Source organism: Argopecten irradians, chromosome 10, assembly GCF_041381155.1.
Source record: "Argopecten irradians isolate NY chromosome 10, Ai_NY, whole genome shotgun sequence".
Classification (NCBI taxonomy): domain Eukaryota; kingdom Metazoa; phylum Mollusca; class Bivalvia; order Pectinida; family Pectinidae; genus Argopecten; species Argopecten irradians.
Window position 1 is genome coordinate 10,523,826 of NC_091143.1, and position 21,623 is coordinate 10,545,448.

Below are 21,623 nucleotides of genomic sequence, written 5' to 3' on the forward strand. Positions count from 1 at the left end.
TACACGGGGCCATAGTGTGTGTGTTGCTGATTCCCTGTCAGTTGGCAGTCGAGCACCTTACGAAAGCATGTGTCCTTATTAACAGAATTTGGCGATATTAACGAGGTCATTATAGTGTTGTTTTAATCATTTGTTCCCCAAATGTGGCGGCTGTAGGCGGGTTTGGCGGTATAATGGGTGTATTTGTATGGAAGGAAATTTGTTCTGAATAAGTTCATGGCGATGAGCGAGTTTGGCGGTAAAATGGGTGGCAATATAACAGGGTTTTACTGTACATGTATATGTAAATATTTAGCAGATATTGCAGTGAATTTAGGTATAGTGTATTATCAAACTGCAATGTTATCTTGTTCCGGATTTACTCTTTTTCTCCTTTTGTTGTTAAGAGACTAAATTGTTAATTGTGTACTGGATTTCAATACCCTATGTAACTTTATATATTCCAGCCGAGAAGAAGCAGCCATGTTGCGAAGCAGTGTATGATTTTGAGCCTGAAAATGAAGGAGAACTTGGCTTTAAAGAGGGTGAAATCATTAACCTAATTTCTCAGATCGACGAGAACTGGTACGAGGGCTCAATCCATGGCACGACTGGTTTCTTCCCCGTCAACTATGTCAATGTGATAGTGGATCTGCCTCACTGAGGAGCTTACACAGGATGGACCAAGACTACAAGTTACACCATCGTATTGTTTATTGCATATCTAGAAAGTTATAATGTTTTTGTTGGAGACTGCTGCTCAGACAAGGTGTAATCAGGACAGTGTTGCTCCACTCAGATACAGGTCAAAGACAGCCAACTTACAGGCCCTATATATGGATTGGAAAGAGGTCATGACCTCAAACTTACAAGCCCTATATATGGATTGGAAAGAGGTCATGACCTCAAACTTACAGGTCCTGGACATGGATCGTGCGATAGAGGTCATGACCTTAAATTTACAGGCCCTGTACATGGATTCGCATGATAAACGTCATAACCTCTAGAGGCCATGTATATGGATTTCTGGATAGAGGTCATAACCTCTAAATTAAAGGCATTATACATGGATTTCTGGGAATACCTTGGATTATAACTTACACTATACATGTACTAAAAATAGTAACATCAGACTATTTATTGGAATACCCTATTTATTTATTAAATATGAAATATCGCTCACTGCAGATTTTTTTCCTACAGGAAATATCAGTGTCTGAAAGTTATAAGTAACGGAATTACATAATATGAACAATATCATACCATTGAGAATTATTGAGAATTGTATATGTGAAATCATGTGAAAGAATTACAGAACATTTGAATGATGTTGCTACATGCTTGAATGTCCATCCTACGATAAATATATATTTAAGGAAGAATGAAGATTACATATTAGATGAATGGCAATAAGACTTGTAAAAATGAATTGATATGTTATAACAAGTTACTGTATAGTTGTTAAATCTTGTGGGTATAAAATTTCGCGATTTTCTGTTCAAAACATAATCACAGGGTTATTTTTTTACAGGTTTTCTTGGTAGCCTTTGAAAGTATCATTCATCCGACAGGCTGTAATTCGTTACACCATGATTTTGATAAATTTCATGAGGTATTTGATAGCGTATTTGGATAAATCAGAGAATTTAGCGAAATTAAAAACCTTGCAAATATTAGCAATTATACAGTACAGTGGTATCCTGATATACTGCCGAGACCAACGCTGTGTAGTGACAGCAGGTATATTGTTACAACTTTGTTAAGTTTATTGGACTTCTTCTCGTGAGAAGCTAATTCCATGTTAAAGACACTGTTACGTTTCATGTGAAGATGTTGTTAGAGAGAGAAGCATCACTAAAAAGCACCACGATAGTTCAGGAGATATCTGTCTGCAATAGAGTGTCGAAATCCAGTAGTTGTGTTTTACGGTTTGTGATTTCCCACATTAACTTGTGTTTTGTGATAAAGAAGCATGTACTAGAGTAGGTAGAGCAGTCATGATCTTCAAATTTATATAATTAGTATACTTATACAGTCAATTCTTACTTAATGTTGAAGTAGGTTAACTTTCAGATGTGTTAGGCAGTATATGCCATTTTAGTGTTGCTGATATTTGAAAAAAAAATATTACTAATAAATAACAAATATAATTCAAATCTGCTATCAACCTCTCCCAGAGTTCATACATGGTCCCATCATTAACCTCTGTTGACAGCTCTCAGACTGGGCATCTGTTGACACATGGTCATAGAGTATTAGGTCAAAATTAGTATGGTACATTTCTGCCCTGTATAGAATGTATGTGTCCCAGCACTGGTTTACGAAACTGTGCTCATGAAATTCTACACTGTAGTTTATCTACGAAAAAATACACATTGTTAATTTTGATTTTGAATTACAAAATCCTTTTTTCTGTCACGTCTAGCAGGTATTTATTGGCGAATGGCTCAGAAGGAAACTACAGATATGCATCACAGACATGTTGAATGAGTGAATGTAAGGAAAGACAACTCTGGTAGAGATCTTTGTGGTATCTCCACCTGTTAATGTCAATTTTATCTCCACATAAAGGAATCAGATTTATAGCAGAGTTACACCCCTTTATCCTTGTTACACTTATGTATGTACATTTGTTTTATAGCATTACAGCCTGTTTATACGAGAATAAAGAAGATTCCATTTCTTTCTCCACAAAATTACCATAGTTTTTAGAGCAAAGTAGAACAGCTATTTAAGAAACACAAGTTTACATTGTGAATTCCCTGTTATGTCGACAGTTTTATAAAATCTTACCTTAATAGATTTTTTTCCCATTCTACAACATCAGTACAAATGTTTGCCATGCTGTGCTGTCGTAAATGTGGTTATTTCAATAAGGAGGTGACTTCTGATGCGTCAATTTCAAAACAAAATGACATGGATGCATGAAGTTCAATTTACTGTCGATTGACATAACATGCATAGGCATGTTAAGAGGACTACATCATATGTTACACATGATTTTTGTGATGTCACAGTCACAAGAAAGTTGGACGAATCGACGGTACATTGTAATTTACCCACGTCGTATATTTATCTTGAAACCCGCATATTGAGAATGTGGGACATTATATTTGTGATTGTACACACATATTCCTTAAATCCAGCATCTATTACAAAAGCAATACACATAATTTTGTCCAGCTGATCAAATTTGCATATCAAATTTCAAAACCTCTCAATGAAATTACCACACTTATCGTAACTTTGGTTAAGAATACCTTACATAATCCAGTTGTGATGTTAAATTATTATGCTTTAAAGAATATCCTGGTAGTTGTGATATGGAGGACTAGAATGATGATATATAAACAATGTATACCTGTTTTAATGGGTGAAATTAATTACTTCTTGTTGACTATTTGTATTGAAAAAATTATTGTTTTAAAATATTTAAATATTTCAAGTGATCATGAGCTGGTCCACATTATGTGAACATGGAAATTAAATAGCAAAGTAAATAGCCGTCAGCATAATGTCAAAACTATAGCTTAGGTTAGAGCGAAATTGTTTTAGATGAATTTAATAGTTAATGTCAAAAATTTTCATAAATTTCCGAAGTTCAACTTGTCATATTTATCTTCTTCTGTAGTAACTTTTAGGAGTTTAATATACATTTTTTTTATAACAAGAAATTGTTCCTTATCAATTTCATGGCAGAGGTAGCAAAATTTGTCACTATTGTAATATTTAAAATCTTTTTATTAAAGTTTGATGGAATTAAATTAATATAGTGTGTCTAATGGTATCAACTTATTGGAACTGTTGATTATTCTTATACAAAATGTAAATTTAAGGATTTATTATTAACTAAGAATTTTCTTTTCCATTACACAAGAGATTATGTTACCTAGATCTGATAATATGTATAAATGTATAGCATGTTTCAATTCAGTTGATTTCTTAAACTCACTCACCCCTGAAGATGTGTTTGAACTCTTCCAATTCACTTGCTGGGATAGTTTATTATGAATTTTCAGGGGTGAATAAGTTAGTAAGATTTGTGATAAATGTTCATGGTAGCCTGACGGTACAAGTAATATATCTACATTGTACAAAGTAAAAGGTCTGCTAGATAGCTATGCATTTCGGATGCTGTAGGCAGGATTTTAATGAAGTAGTGATTTGCTCAAAGGTAGCTCTTTCATGGTTCATTCCATATTATATTTGTTCTTATGATTGTGTTTTCAACAAATCGGAAGTGTTTTATCTTGTGCAATTTGAAAATTTTGCTATGTTATTTTCATATATTTTTACCATTGTGATGAAATTGAGAAACATCCTTCATCTAACCTTGTACAGATGTAGCATATAAATACTACAGATATCTTCATCGCCTTGGGGATCTTTCATTATTATGTATTTGGTTTCATATTTGCTTTAATTTGTAGATAATGATATACATGTACAGCCATATAGATTGTGTATTCTATCACAGTATATGTATAACATGTATTATGATGTTACGTTGTAATATAATAAAATTCACAGGAATTTCACACGAGTAGTAGCTTTCATTTTGGTGTGTTATCCTATCAAGTGATTTGATCACCATGACAAATGGAATGGTTTTTATTCATTTAGTGTGATAGTATAATATATAAAGGATATTACATGAGTGTTCAAGTCATTTGAGATTTTATGAAACGATTAAATTGTTAAGAATTTTTGGGGTTTTTTGCGAGCAAAAAATTAAAACTTCGAGATTAGTTTCATATAATCTCATATGAAATGAAAACAAATATCAGATAGTTTTTATCACATAACTACAAATATCTACATAACAAATATATTCCAAAAATCCAGCAGAGGCCGCAATTTTGTCCCGCCATCCTCCTAATCCTGACGTCGCATCATTTTTCTGACATCATTTAATTGTTTCTGTTCGACGTCACAATGAATTTCCAGGTCATATTACACTACTGACATATGCAAAAATATTACAATTGTGAAATAATTGGATATCAGGCAGATGATGAGCTAAATCAGTTTACCTAATCTACGGTAATTGATCAGGAGTTTATGCAGTGTATGGCACCATCTTCCATAAATCAACCATCAGCATTAACTTTGCCTTTTAACAACTTTTTCTAGTTAAAGAAAAAGAGGTCATATAGTATAATACAATTTGGTCAGTACCTGGTAACTGCCCCACATCGGATTCAAACTCACAACCCACTGATAGAGGGCTTGTGGTAATATATTATGTAAATAGAACACATAAGAAGTATACAGTAGCTAGTGGATAAAAAACAAGACCATGTGGGCTGTAAATGCCTATTCTCTGACTAACATTAATAATGAAATTAAGACATTGCATTCTAAGAAATCTTCAATTGAAGTTGTTAGTTCCTAATACATTTGACCATGGTGATATTGAAAGTATTGGTAGGTCAAGGTCATTCAAATAAACAAGCTGCATGCTACAGGCCAAGTACCAGTACTTAACCTTTCATTTATACTGAAATTGTAAGATTTTCTCATTTTCAACTTATGTGACCTTGAAAAGGGTAGCCCTTATTTGAACAAACTTGGTATCTTTACATCCCAGCACGCTACATGCCAAATATCATTCTCTCAACCTCTTAGTTATTGACAAGCAATTTTCATATTTCAGCAAATTGACCTGTTACATTGAAGGCCAATGCCATTCATTTGAACTAACTTCATCCCAGTATGCTACAAGCTATATGCCATGTGCCTTTCAGTTATAAGTAAGTTGGACAAAGCACAATTATCATAGGTCATTCCAACAAATGACCTTAAAATCCCAGATACCAGATCTAGAACTTATGAACAGCTGTATACAAGATGTGTTAAATGACTTGCAGTCAATATTCAAGATCACAGAGGGATCTTTCATTATTATGTATTTGGTTTCATATTTGCTTTAATTTGTAGATAATGATATACATGTACAGCCATATAGATTGTGTATTCTATCACAGTATATGTATAACATGTATTATGATGTTACGTTGTAATATAATAAAATTCACAGGAATTTCACACGAGTAGTAGCTTTCATTTTGGTGTGTTATCCTATCAAGTGATTTGATCACCATGACAAATGGAATGGTTTTTATTCATTTAGTGTGATAGTATAATATATAAAGGATATTACATGAGTGTTCAAGTCATTTGAGATTTTATGAAACGATTAAATTGTTAAGAATTTTTGGGGTTTTTTGCGAGCAAAAATTAAAACTTCGAGATTAGTTTCATATAATCTCATATGAAATGAAAACAAATATCAGATAGTTTTTATCACATAACTACAAATATCTACATAACAAATATATTCCAAAAATCCAGCAGAGGCCGCAATTTTGTCCCGCCATCCTCCTAATCCTGACGTCGCATCATTTTTCTGACATCATTTAATTGTTTCTGTTCGACGTCACAATGAATTTCCAGGTCATATTACACTACTGACATATGCAAAAATATTACAATTGTGAAATAATTGGATATCAGGCAGATGATGAGCTAAATCAGTTTACCTAATCTACGGTAATTGATCAGGAGTTTATGCAGTGTATGGCACCATCTTCCATAAATCAACCATCAGCATTAACTTTGCCTTTTTAACAACTTTTTCTAGTTAAAGAAAAAGAGGTCATATAGTATAATACAATTTGGTCAGTACCTGGTAACTGCCCCACATCGGATTCAAACTCACAACCCACTGATAGAGGGCTTGTGGTAATATATTATGTAAATAGAACACATAAGAAGTATACAGTAGCTAGTGGATAAAAAACAAGACCATGTGGGCTGTAAATGCCTATTCTCTGACTAACATTAATAATGAAATTAAGACATTGCATTCTAAGAAATCTTCAATTGAAGTTGTTAGTTCCTAATACATTTGACCATGGTGATATTGAAAGTATTGGTAGGTCAAGGTCATTCAAATAAACAAGCTGCATGCTACAGGCCAAGTACCAGTACTTAACCTTTCATTTATACTGAAATTGTAAGATTTTCTCATTTTCAACTTATGTGACCTTGAAAAGGGTAGCCCTTATTTGAACAAACTTGGTATCTTTACATCCCAGCACGCTACATGCCAAATATCATTCTCTCAACCTCTTAGTTATTGACAAGCAATTTTCATATTTCAGCAAATTGACCTGTTACATTGAAGGCCAATGCCATTCATTTGAACTAACTTCATCCCAGTATGCTACAAGCTATATGCCATGTGCCTTTCAGTTATAAGTAAGTTGGACAAAGCACAATTATCATAGGTCATTCCAACAAATGACCTTAAAATCCCAGATACCAGATCTAGAACTTATGAACAGCTGTATACAAGATGTGTTAAATGACTTGCAGTCAATATTCAAGATCACAGAGGGATCTTTCATTATTATGTATTTGGTTTCATATTTGCTTTAATTTGTAGATAATGATATACATGTACAGCCATATAGATTGTGTATTCTATCACAGTATATGTATAACATGTATTATGATGTTACGTTGTAATATAATAAAATTCACAGGAATTTCACACGAGTAGTAGCTTTCATTTTGGTGTGTTATCCTATCAAGTGATTTGATCACCATGACAAATGGAATGGTTTTTATTCATTTAGTGTGATAGTATAATATATAAAGGATATTACATGAGTGTTCAAGTCATTTGAGATTTTATGAAACGATTAAATTGTTAAGAATTTTTGGGGTTTTTTTGCGAGCAAAAATTAAAACTTCGAGATTAGTTTCATATAATCTCATATGAAATGAAAACAAATATCAGATAGTTTTTATCACATAACTACAAATATCTACATAACAAATATATTCCAAAAATCCAGCAGAGGCCGCAATTTTGTCCCGCCATCCTCCTAATCCTGACGTCGCATCATTTTTCTGACATCATTTAATTGTTTCTGTTCGACGTCACAATGAATTTCCAGGTCATATTACACTACTGACATATGCAAAAATATTACAATTGTGAAATAATTGGATATCAGGCAGATGATGAGCTAAATCAGTTTACCTAATCTACGGTAATTGATCAGGAGTTTATGCAGTGTATGGCACCATCTTCCATAAATCAACCATCAGCATTAACTTTGCCTTTTAACAACTTTTTCTAGTTAAAGAAAAAGAGGTCATATAGTATAATACAATTTGGTCAGTACCTGGTAACTGCCCCACATCGGATTCAAACTCACAACCCACTGATAGAGGGCTTGTGGTAATATATTATGTAAATAGAACACATAAGAAGTATACAGTAGCTAGTGGATAAAAAACAAGACCATGTGGGCTGTAAATGCCTTTTCTCTGACTAACATCAATAATGAAATTAAGACATTGCATTCTAAGAAATCTTCAATTGAAGTTGTTAGTTCCTAATACATTTGACCATGGTGATATTGAAAGTATTGGTAGGTCAAGGTCATTCAAATAAACAAGCTGCATGCTACAGGCCAAGTACCAGTACTTAACCTTTCATTTATACTGAAATTGTAAGATTTTCTCATTTTCAACTTATGTGACCTTGAAAAGGGTAGCCCTTATTTGAACAAACTTGGTATCTTTACATCCCAGCACGCTACATGCCAAATATCATTCTCTCAACCTCTTAGTTATTGACAAGCAATTTTCATATTTCAGCAAATTGACCTGTTACATTGAAGGCCAATGCCATTCATTTGAACTAACTTCATCCCAGTATGCTACAAGCTATATGCCATGTGCCTTTCAGTTATAAGTAAGTTGGACAAAGCACAATTATCATAGGTCATTCCAACAAATGACCTTAAAATCCCAGATACCAGATCTAGAACTTATGAACAGCTGTATACAAGATGTGTTAAATGACTTGCAGTCAATATTCAAGATCACAGAGGTTAAAATGACTTAAAATTACATTACTTACCTGCTAGTGATCTGGGTTATATCCTATGAATGCTGTAGAAATGAATCATACCGTACTTGATGCTTTTAAAGCTAAATGAAGGTCAAGGTCATTAATTTGAAAAAAAAAAAAAACTGAAGGTCTTTCTTAAATTGAGTACCTGGGTTACTAGAGATACAGACTTCTCTGCTTAACAATATTGGAGAATTATATTAACATTGGGGATAGAGACCTTACTGCTGTTTTCTAATACCAATCAACTGTACTTGGCACAATTGAACTTTATATATTGTAGTGTTTTTATGAAAGTTACTCAATTTGCCCTCTTCCATTTCAAGAATATAACTTCCGGTCACTCCATTTGTAGCTCTCCTGCTTAAAATATAAGTCCTCTGTCTTGGAGCTTTCATAAAATGTAGACTTTTTTGATAAATTAAACCTGACTAAGACTGGAAATACTTATAAAGGTTAACGGAAATATTAGCTGTAAATTCTACAATGTGTTAAAGCAGTAAAAAGACAATAGGCAGCACTGGTTAAGGACAATTTTTAATTGCAGATGGATGTTATATATAATTTTTATTAATAGGTCAGCAGACAAACATCATTTCATTCGTCGTCTTGCATCAATCTTACCAGTATGTAGATCAAATTTTATGACAGACTACATAATAACATATATCCTATAGAGCTTGTTTTTCTCACCTGTTTTCATGAAGGTGTAAACCAAAGGATTATAGATAGAATTCAGATTCTGTCTGAACTCTTTAGAGTATTCAGGTATATGTTATTGAGACTAAACATGATGTTGTAAATCACTATGATTAAAGTGATCTACAGTAATAACATAATATCTTAACTGCTCAACAGGATATTGACATCTGGCATTTGTTTATCAACGTTGCACATTCATAATTTCACATGGACCCATTCTGATAAAATTTCATTTTTGTTTTGAAAAGCTTGAAAATGTCTTTGTTAATAAGGTATAGTATATTTAATCATCTTCGACAATCGGACGACACACCTTGCGCCACAGTATTATTCAAAAGTCGGGTAAATTAATAAATTAGGAAAAACGCAAAATCGGCCACAGTAACATATGGGTGGGGCCTGTAACCATTTTTAACAACCATACAAAGTCGTCAGACATCCAGCATTATTCACACATTTTTCATTCACAAATCTCATGCTGTCTCAAGTTTAAATCAGTAATATTTCATTAAAACTGATATTTAGGATAAAGCATGAATGTCCGCCTCTGTGGGGACATTATAAACAAGCTTACATACTCCCAATATGGCGCACACAATGCCTGTAAATCACACGTAAACAAACTAATCAACTAAAACAGAAGTACTACTGTCTATTTCAGATTAATAACACTTCTGCGATAAAGGAAACAAATAAAAAAAAACTTAGATATTAAGAGCTTTTTAAAATAATGAAATGACAAAATAAAATGTACGGACATGCTTTGTCTAACAGCAGTAGTGAGAATTGTACACTCATTTCTCCACAAGGCTGAACCATTAATGGCATCAACACTGTTTCTATGAAATATCTCTCGCTTCAAAACACTTTTAATACTGCAACTGCCAGCTTCTTATAATCAATATCACACCTACAAATGCTATAAAGTCCACATACAAACAATACTTGACCAGATACTCATCTCTCGTTCAATTCCTGACATGTATCAGTACTAAGGACGCACACAGTTTAATTGCAGATTACACTTCATGCCCATAAATACAGAAAAGGGTACATGACAAAACATTACAATGCCATATTCAATTGTAAAATATTCAAATATATTTTTTCCATTCATATATTTTCATAGTATTAATTTTTTTAGACCAGTTCAGCTATATTTAAAGAAGAGTGAGTAACTTGGATAAAGCAATGTTGAATTACTCTCTATGCCTCTTACATGGTATTTCAAGGCAAAATGTTTGTATGAAAACAAATATTTATAATTATATGCCTATAGAAAACTGATAGAACTCTCTACCTTAAATATTTCAAATTATGCTATTGTAAAAACCCTTCAAAGAAAGGGTCCCTAAAACAGCTATCAAGGATTTTTATAATTGACATAAATCACAGCTGAAGAATGATCCAGACTCCGAACATGTTGGCACACAAAGTGTGGTGTCAGCAATCCACAACCAAGTCGTCCCAGCATGTCACTAATTATCACATATTAAACTCCTAGTTAAGACACCACTTATATGTCGTCGTCTTCGTCAGCTACAGAGTCTTGGCCTCCCGAGGCAGAGTCCGGTGTGACAGAGTCCATTAAATCTACGGGGGTGGGATAGTCATCCTTCAAGGATGCGTCAACACCATTTAAGTCCTTCCTACATACCGGACAGGTGCCGTGCTGAAAAATGTTTTTATTTGTAAGTTTACAAAATAGGTAGTTCAAAGATTATCTGTTTATATGGCATTTAGACAGAGTAACTGTCAAATTCTAAAGTATACCAAATTGACATACAGAGAGAACTATACAAGTCACATACAAATATGCTCAATCTTCAATATACCAAAGAAGGATGTGATGGAAAATGATGGGACAGGACAGACAAAGGGTGACATTATATCCCCATCCCAACTTAATGGTCAAGGCCTTACTGGATAAAGGATTAAACAGCTCATCTTTACTTGATACCCTAACCACAGAAGAGAAATTAAGTTCTAAAACATGAAATATTTAGTAAAAAAAAATTTAAAGGTTTTTATGAAATTAAGATGTGGATATTCTTCATTATAGGCAATAACAGCGGCCTTTTGAAAATATGTTTATAAAATTCAAAAAGATCGACAGAAATAAATTAACCGTTAACAGTTGATGTTACACAAATCTTTGTTTTTGTGTGACTTACCATTTCTAACCAGGGTACAATACACTCTCTATGGTAATGATGATCACATGGTAACTTCTTTACTTCTTCATTTAATTTCAAATCCTCCATACAAATAGAACACTGTATCGTCTCAGCTGCCAAACAAAACAAACATGGATATCAGCTATCATAGTCAATATATACTGTTGCATGTCTGTTCTCCAGTTTTCATAGGTTTGTACCAAAAATAACAGATATATTGGAATACCTAGTACAGCTTTGTCAAAGGTGTCTTACAAAACATATCAATAAGAGTGTTGGGATTTCAACACGATGTGGACAAAGTACCATTTACCGTGGGTTAGTCGAATTTCAAGCGAATTTCATGTATATTTTGACATCATTTATGTGACGTCAAAATCACCAGAAGGTGGGACTAGTCGGCAGTTAATCCCACTTTACTCAAATCGTTTTGGTATATCAAAACTGCTGTATTAAAAGATAGGATCTTGAATCAAAGATAATTAGCATGTACATTTTGAAACATCTACTTACACACTTGTTTCTCTGTGATTCTAACTGAAGGTAAAGAATCAATCTTTGATTTGTCAGCAGGAGCAGGTCCAGACCCTTCAAGCTGGTTCAACAACTGTAAAACAACCATAAACCATAATAATTTTAAGAATACAAATGTAAATGAATTTATACTTCGTAATTGATTTTCAAACACAAAGTGAAGAGTAACAAAATTCTCATCAGGCCGTTATCACTGATCTCTTCTTTTCATTATCAAATCACATATTAAACTTCATGGAATAATATTATTTGAAAAAAACATATACAAAATGCATAATTTTTAAGGCAAAATATATTCCTATATATACTGTAGAGATGATTTAATTCACCAGAGATTAAATTTTGCTTTTTTGGAAACTTAAATACCCATGATTAAAATGGAACAAGTAGTGAAAAAGATAATAACTTTTATAGATCTTAACTGTTACAAAATTACAATTGGCGAATAATTCTCTCCCCGATTTAGCATCAAAGAGAAAATCGTAAAAGGACTTGATATGGTAATGGCTCTCTTTGGCCCCTTAATCTACCAAATTTCAAATTAAGTATTTAGAAATTAAGTTGATGCGTTTTGAGTATTGAATACGCCCCTGATAAAAACTTAATGATATTTTTGTTAACAGAAAGTATGTTTTTGCTTTATAACCATGGTAATTTTGCATAAATTATGCAAATTTGAAAATTTGGTCAATTTTGGCATATTTTTTTATAGTTTTTCTTTTAAAAGCAATAGAGCACAACCTAGAACAAACTTTATATTTTAAGGGAATTAGCAGACATGAAGAATACATCATTTTGAGAAATATAAAGTTTGTTCTAGAATGCACTCTATGTTAACTAGATGAAAAACTGCATAAAAAGGCCAATTTTGATGAAATTTTCACCTTTTGCATAATTAATGTATAATAAAAATGGTTGCCATGGCAACTAGAATTGCTATATTACCTAATAGCACTATCAAATATGTCATGTATGCAGTTAATATTTGAAATGCAAGATTCACATCTTAAAATAACAGACTTTGAAAAATAGCGGATATTGGGAACCCTTACCATACCTAATCCTTTAATACAGTATTGTATGTTAAAGTAAAAGATTCTTTTTCATTAAACAATTAATTTGTAATGTTGTTTTTTTTACATGACAAATAGACTTTAAGTCTTGGCATGAGACCTTCTAGACATTTGTAATAATGGTAAGCTTAGATTTGAGTAAACATACCTGCGTTATAATGTTATCAAGTCCACTTACGCCCCAGGCGTAGTCCCCTGGGTTACCATGGATCGGCATAAAGTTCCTGATCAAAAGATCATATCTCAGACTTTATTATCATGTAACATGCACATTCTGCAAACTTCAGCCAAAACTGAGTCTAACAATATTATGAATGTAGTTTTACATAGATGGTTCTCAAACGTAAATAACATTCTTCATCTACGTGCATCAAATGCTTTGTAATTGGTGAAAGTAAGTAGCCACAAGACAGAATGTTTTTTTACAGTGTATTACAATACATGAACCAAACATCTATGTCTCTATAATATTTCATAGTGTTTAACACTACATTTAGCATAGTTTAAACTTAGAATATAAACTAATAATGAACATTCAATTAAAAACCTTCGCTGTCATTTAAGTTAAGATAAAATGTAAAGCAGCATGATGGTCCAAATTGGAAAGTCTAACAAAATGTTTATTAGGTATGGTTTTCAGAATTTAGTTGACAAATATGAGAGATTTTAAGAAATGAAGATATTGCATGCATCAGTGGACTTGTTATATGATCAATAGATATAGATAGTCTTCAAGGATTAATAGATATACTGAAGTTTTTATTTTTCCCCCTTATCGTTAAATTTTTTACTCTAAAAGATAAATAATACTTACACAGGCTGTCCCATTTCTCCTGTTAATCTATCTACAAACATCTGAAGTAACCTACAACAGAAACAACCACATATGATAAGCACAGATTTGTCGCTTTTCGTGGTAATCAAAGTGACCTAATTATAGATTCAAAGGGTATAAATGTTAATATACAAACATATAATTATTATCATTTTTAGAATTTATAAATAGGCCATTAAAAAAATGTCTGCTTAAGGTTACCCGACCAACCCTAATTTTTTACCCCCGGCCCTATTTTTTGTCACTTTTCTATGAAAAATTTTTAAAAGTATGGTAATGATTTCGATCTCAGACTCTGGTTCCTGCCATTAACTTAGAGTGAAAGACACTTAAAAAAATAAAAATCCTGACCTTTTAACCGCATTTTTAGGTCATCTGACCCGAAGGGTCAGGTCAGGATGACCTATAGTCTTCATGTTTCGTCCGTCGTGCACCATCTGCCGTGCGTTAACTTTTCACATTTTGAACTTCTTCTCAAGTTCTACCAGTGCGATTTAGCTGAAACTTACATGAAATGATCCTGACATGGTCCCAACAAAGTGTTGTTATATTGCAGGTCAATCCGAAACCAAGATGGCCGCCACAGCCACCATCTTGAAAACACATTTTGAATTTCTTCTCAAGTTCTACTGGTGCGATTTGGCTGAATCTTACTTAAAATGATCCTGACATGGTCCTCACAAAGTGTTGTTACATCTCTGGTTGATCCCAAATCGAAGATGGCTACCATGACACTATATCTAATTAATTTTCCTATGTGATGTTTGCCAAGGTAGTCAGATGACCGTTAAGGCCCTTGGGCCTCTTGTTTTGCCAATGTAACCCTAAACAGACATAAAAAATTTTTGGCCATATCCAAATTACCGTATTTTCCGGACAATAAGTCGCACCTGTGTACAAGCCGCAGAGGCCTTTTTTACGATTTTTTCAGGTTTTGTACACACATAAGACGCACCGTTACATAAGCCGCAACCAAAAGTTAGGCCCATGCACCCACGCAACCCTCTGTGTATACACGATCGATCTCTAATGAAGCACGGTAATGCTTATCGATCGATTAGAATCACGAAAACTGTCTGTAAACTTGTTCTGTAAATGTATAACAAATAAAACTCACAATGATGTAAATATCTTTAGCAAAATTGATTTGGTCATGTTTCTGTTCGTTGTTTACTCTGCCATTACGTAAGACTTCTTGTGTGTAAACAAACATGGCGGCCGTACGAATTCACGCTTACTCTCTCTCATATTTCAACATGCCGGTTAAAATACTTTCCTCAATATGCATACGATTTTCTTTTATATCTATTGATATACTTCGCGTATTAATTATATTGATGTGTAAAGGATTACTGTATTATCAAGACTATCATTAACCTAAAATTGACTTGTTTAGAGTGTTCTCTCTCAACTTGCCATCCCATGATGCAATTCACCGAAGCCTTATTTTTGTAAACTTCCGGATATGATTTCGTGGTGTTTGCCGCTATAGAGATCGATTAAATGATTTTAATATCACTGTGCGATGTTTGCATTCGTTATAATGTTCTAAATTAAGTTACATGTGATTTACGTGTGTGAACTCAATTGCTGATTATTTCATTGAAATCACGGCGACAGGATTCCGGGAAATTCCCCTGTTGACCGACATATGTGTAACACGTGTGCAAGTTCGAGTTCATGCTTACTCTCGCTCATATTTCAGTACGCCGGTAAATACTTTCTTCAGTATGCATAAGAATTTCTTTCTTGATATATTTTGTGTATTAAATGTATCTTTGTGTAAAGAGTTACTGTATCAATCGACTTCGTTTAGAGTGTTCTTCCACTGTTTGTCAACTAGATATCCCATGATGCATTTCACCGAAGCCTTATTTTTGTAAACTTCCGGATTATGACCTCGTGGTGTTTGCCGCTGCAGAGATCGATTAAATGAAGTTTCATCGCTATAATGTTCTATATTACATGTAATTCACACTATAAACTTGACTGCCGATTATTTCATTGAAATCACAGCGACAGGATTCTGAGAAATACACATGTTGACCATGTGTAACACGTGTGCAAGTTATATTTAGCAGTCATTCAGAAGATTGTTTTTTCCCTGTCTGCGGACATTTCTTTCACTCAAATAATATTTAAATAATATATTTAACTTATTGTTTGATATTTGATGGTTTTTGACGTTTTAGTTATTATTTTCTTGGTAACGATCCTGCAGCAAATCGATAGCGAAATCAGTCCGCCATTGTGTTGTGACTGTAAACAACCACGCTTCAGTCGGCCGATTTTCCATGAATTAAACAATTTACGATTGAACATGTATCTGGTACGTTATTATTTTTATCTTTATTATATTTTCATCACATATTATATCGTTTAAACATTTTTACAGTGATTTGTTCGATGTATAACTTTACAAAACTGGCGAGTAAAACTTACGATTTTCACATGTGAATCACGACGTAATAATGCCAAAACATCGTCAGATTTTGGTTTTCGTCCACAGATAAGTCGCACTGGTGTATATGCCGCACTCCCGATTTTCAGGGAAAAAAGTAGCGGCTTATACTCCAGAAAATACGGTATATTGAATTATTATAGACCCTATAACATGCTACTTCCAATGTAACACCTACCCATGTATATGTTGCTGGTGTCGATTCACAGGTCGACGGTTGCCTGTTCGGACAGATATTCTAAAAGGCCTTATCCTTGAGGGACGAAGCCCATGTGGCTGGGGGTGGTTTCTCTCCTCTTCCTCAGAGTCAGAATCTTCTGATCGTTCTCTTGTGGATGCTGTTGATCCAGATACTTGATTCTGGAAGCTGTCTAAGAATGCCCGGCCCCATAGCTGAAAAGATTATTATCAATTAACATCAAATGCAAGCTTGTAACACTCACAACAGACTTCCTTTTCAATAAAAATAGATTTCAATCAATCAATTAATATGAGCATCCTAATCAATCAAGTTTGAACTTGGCTATTAAAAGGGTGATTGTTCATGCTTTTTTTTTTTTTTTGTTCTGAAACTTTTTGAAACTTATTCATGTAAAATTGAGACATAAAACTACATTTCAAAATTTCTTGAATACACAATAGTGTCAATACATTACAGATTTATTGTTGATTCATCTTTTTAAAATTCTTCAGAGGAACTTAAAGCTTTTATAAATAAATATAGAAGAGTGAATGGTATCTGATTATAATATCAGTAATAAGTAACAGTTGGCCTCAAACAATAATTGATAGTGATTTTAAAACTGACACCCTTCATTTTTACTTTTGGTGATAAAAACATACAGGAATGGCTAAACCATAAAAACAAACCTCTGCAAACTGAGCAGCTGGATCAACTGTTGGTTCTGATGGAGTTTGTGCGTCTGTTTCTTGAAACCCTCTGCATTGAAAATACATTTACTTAAATCTTTGTGCATAATATGATTGAAAAGATAATCCAAAATAAAATGTTTACAAATCGATTGCAGAGAGAGAGATTGCAGAGAGAGAGAGAGAGAGAGCTAGAATGGTATCTCTGACTGAAGATCCTGAAACAAGTTTAAGTCATAGGAATGACTGTATCTATATGAACTTCTGTCAAAACACAGTATAAACAATTTACTACCACAAAGAAACAGTTTAAAGGGAAAGGGAATTCGAAGAAAGTAAACAAGAGAGGATGAGGGCTTCCAGTATACTGTGGAATCATGAATCTGGTTTTGCAGTTGGTAACTAGCATTATATTAGTGCAATTTGAACAATGAACAGGTTGGGGACACTCCCGTATACGTGTATGCAGGATAGTCCTGTATTTGAGTAACAGTCCTGAATTTGAGGGATAATTTACGCAAATGCAGGATTCTGTGAAATAGTATACACATATATATATCATAGTATCAAGGGTATGAACTCGGCGGTCGAGAAAAACATACCTATTTTTTTAAAACCATGATTATTTTAATAAATGGGTTCTATACAACATTGACGGATATCTTACATTAAAGAGAAATAATTTATCTTTCCATTGAGTGCTTGATGGACAAAATTGGCCAAGTATTGGCGAAGTTATGGCTTGATGAATCGGGAAATTTACAAAAAATATGCTAGGTAGACATTTCCCTGTCCGGTCAAAATGTTGTCTCGGCTCTAATGGGCACCTCAAAAACCAAGCCAAGTTCCGTTGTTCTTCAGAACGCTTCTCGAGTTTACCCACAAGCACAACATTACATAATTTGCACAATGTAGTCACGATATGTAAAGTCGAGAAGCGCTCCGAGAGAAAAATGAACATGGGGGTGACGGTTAAAGTAAGTGAGCTACACGATGTTTAAATGGAGTTTCTACAAAGTACGGGTCATGACACCTTCAAAGGAGATTGTGGATGAACACAGTTATGGGTTCTGTTTACCACCACAAGCGTAGATTTTGTGATTTTGGCTTGGTTTTTGAGGTACCCATTAGAGCCGAGACGTCATTTTGACCGGACAAGGAAATGTCTACCTAGCATATTTTTCGTAAATTTCCCGATTCATCAAGCCATAACTTCGTCAATACTTGGCCAATTTTGTTCATCAAGCACTCAATGGAAAGATAAATTATTTCTCTTTAAGGTAAGATATCAAGTTGTATAGAACCCATTTATTAAAATAATCATGGTTTTTAAAAAAATAGGTCCATTTTTCTCGACCGCCGAGTTCATACCCTTGATACTATGATATATATATGTATACTATTGGTTAAAAATTTTCGTGCCAGGTCCCTGTGACTAATACAACTTTCCACATTATTATTCAAATGGGAACAAATTTCATTATCTAAATGTTTGTAAAAGTCACAAACAAAATCACCTCTATTGCTTACTATAGGGCTAAAAATAGAAAAACAGAACATAGGTTAAAGTCAATCAACCATGACATTTGCACTAAATTTCCCTGATGGCTATACACTGTAGCCTATATATGGAGAGCACCTAAATTGACTCTTTATTACAACGTGAGATATTAGAATTAAATAGTTCATACACAAAAACATAAAGTCTTCAATCAGTTATATGGCTATTTGAAAATTATGACGCCCTTTTTATACAAATTTTTAAAACAACTTTATCCATTTTCATTCCACAGATTCTTGCATTTGCGTAACAAAATTATCCTTCAAATACAGGACTATTACTGAAATGCAGGACTACCCTGCATATATATAAGGGAGTGTCCCCAACCTGATGTATATATGTTCAACTTACTCTGTTATTTCTTCTATAAAACCATTTTCACATCTTGGACAGGTGTAGTCCTAAAATGGAAGAAACAATTTTAGTCACAAACAAGGTCTACCCAAAGGAGCTTGACGTTCTGTCAACGATATATACCATTAATATTAAATTAACTACATACTACATAAAAACACAGAAATGAAAAAAAAAAAACCAGGAATGTTAGGAATCACTGGCCAAAATTTTTCACCGTCTTCGGTAAAAGTTCTGCAAAATTTGTTCTGAGTAATGTCTTCATGTATCACCATTCCAATACAATAAGATGTTATTCTTCACATATGTATCAACACTAACCTGTTCACAACCCATCACAATAAGTTTAATCCAATATCATTTTGAAAGTTTTTCAACGTGATCTGTTTTTGACGATTATCAGTTTTCAGTGATCAAATACATCCGGGTCAAACGCGACGTCCTAGGTCATAATGGGGTCTTAGGTCACGTTTTGATACCAGTGCTCTTTAGCATTGCTGTCGTGATTTTTGCTCGGTAATGATGATTCGTATTATAAGTAATTCCTACTGTTATCATAAGTTATTGATAAAACCAAAATTTACATAATTCTTTTGCTAACCCCTTTTTAAGACCAATAAAATTACAGAAATAGACCCCAATCACACATGAAGATATTGTCTGCTTTGTTAACATCGCATGCCATAAATATCACGTGACGGAAGTGGGTGGAGACTCTGTCGGGAAGAAAAACATATTAAAACCCAGACGTCAGATTATAAGCGACATACTCGATTTGCAATATCTGATCGATCTCTATTGATTAGATTTATATACCATTATAGACATTATCTAAGAATACATATCAGAAATTATACTTATTTTCAGGCAAAGGCAATAGACAAATGACCCTATAATTCAAAATATGACAATGAGGCGTTATCGGATGACTAACGTCTGCTGTTACGGAAACAAGAAATATTGCAGAGAACAATAAGTCATTTATGGTGTCAAAACACGACTATTTTAAAAACTTGTTCCTAAATATTTGAAAAAACTTTAAGAGTTATTTTTTCGTATTTTATCGTTTCAACTCATATAAAGACGCTTATCGTCAATGTTTTTTACGACACTTATGGGGCAGCATAGCCAATAATTGACACATTTAAATGACCGTCAAATTCTGATGATGTAGCACTCATAAGCCAAAGGTAAGCATCGGCATGTTTCTACTTCTACCGGTTATCGACCTACTTCAACATGGTGAAGATTATGTCGAGTGGTTGTGGATCATGAAATGTGGGAACTGGAAATTGGAAATTAATATTGGTGTTTAGAGATTGCAGATTTGAATGATGGTACAGTTTCAGAAGATATAATTTGTGTAGGGAGGTGGTTCCATTCTTTTATTGTATCATTTTATTGTTTGCCAATACAATGCTTCGTTCAGTTGATGACATTTATGAAAGATTGCACAAAAACATTATCAACATACTCCTGAAACATAAAATTAACGATTTGAAATTGATATGTTTGGCATTGTGTGTAAAAATCTATTTTGGTCTTCCGCCGTCGAAAACCGATGACACTGGGGTAGGCCTATATAACGTTACTGTATCGATAACACGTCAAGCTCCTGTGATCTACCACAAGAGAAACTAGATAATTTGTATAAGCTATCACACATTAATTCTATATACACACACATTAAGCCATATCTTACTTAATGTAAAAAGGCTCTGCAATTTGTTAGAAAATTAACAAAATATGAAAAAAATGTAATACAACTCTATGAAATTATCTTTCCATTTGGTCTATATTTAGCCTATAGTAATGTGGTTACGTCCACCTCGATATTATATTAGTGTGAAGTGAACATTTGATACAGGTAAATGTGCTTATTTCGATTACATGCGATAATGCAACATGCAAACATCGTCTCACTGGTTTAGGGCTTATTTCTTGTGAACAGCTATGGCAATAAAATCTGTTTGGATTCGGTCTGTTTTCTACTGCAGCTTCCGCCATGTCTCGTTGCGAACTTCCGAATGACGTCATTAGATCTGCATCAGAAAAACGCTCTTAATCTCCGTGGCGTTAAAGCGCTTGCATGTATGCTGTATAGAAATCTCTGATAAGCCTGGGCTCTGATGTTCTAGATTTTAG

At 33.6% G+C, this 21,623-nt stretch overlaps 2 protein-coding genes across 4 annotated transcripts in view; one reads left to right on the plus strand and one right to left on the minus strand.

Annotated features, from left to right (window-relative positions):
* The window catches only part of LOC138333079 (endophilin-A3-like), a 30,719-nt gene extending 26,202 nt beyond the window's left edge, over window positions 1-4,517 (plus strand). For both annotated transcript variants that reach the window (XM_069281208.1, XM_069281209.1), the window contains one exon: window positions 447-4,517. In XM_069281208.1, the coding sequence (XP_069137309.1) occupies window positions 447-643 (197 nt within the window). In that variant the 3' untranslated portion in view covers window positions 644-4,517. The remainder of the gene's footprint in view (window positions 1-446) is intronic.
* Window positions 4,518-9,431: 4,914 nt separating this feature from the next.
* LOC138333080 (E3 ubiquitin-protein ligase RNF115-like) lies at window positions 9,432-21,500 on the minus strand. 2 transcript variants are annotated; one of them, XM_069281211.1, is made up of 9 exons: window positions 21,402-21,500; window positions 19,476-19,525; window positions 17,564-17,633; window positions 16,872-17,086; window positions 14,212-14,262; window positions 13,546-13,621; window positions 12,304-12,397; window positions 11,788-11,903; window positions 9,432-11,285 (listed from the first exon to the last, which is right to left on the minus strand). In XM_069281211.1, the coding sequence occupies exons 1-9, from the start codon at window positions 21,483-21,485 to the stop codon at window positions 11,130-11,132; spliced, it is 912 nt and encodes a 303-aa protein (XP_069137312.1). In that variant the 5' UTR covers window positions 21,486-21,500; the 3' UTR covers window positions 9,432-11,129. The 2 variants fall into 2 exon arrangements, with proteins under 2 accessions (XP_069137312.1, XP_069137311.1); XM_069281210.1 differs by having other exon boundaries at window positions 21,369-21,492.
* Window positions 21,501-21,623: the final 123 nt, after the last annotated feature.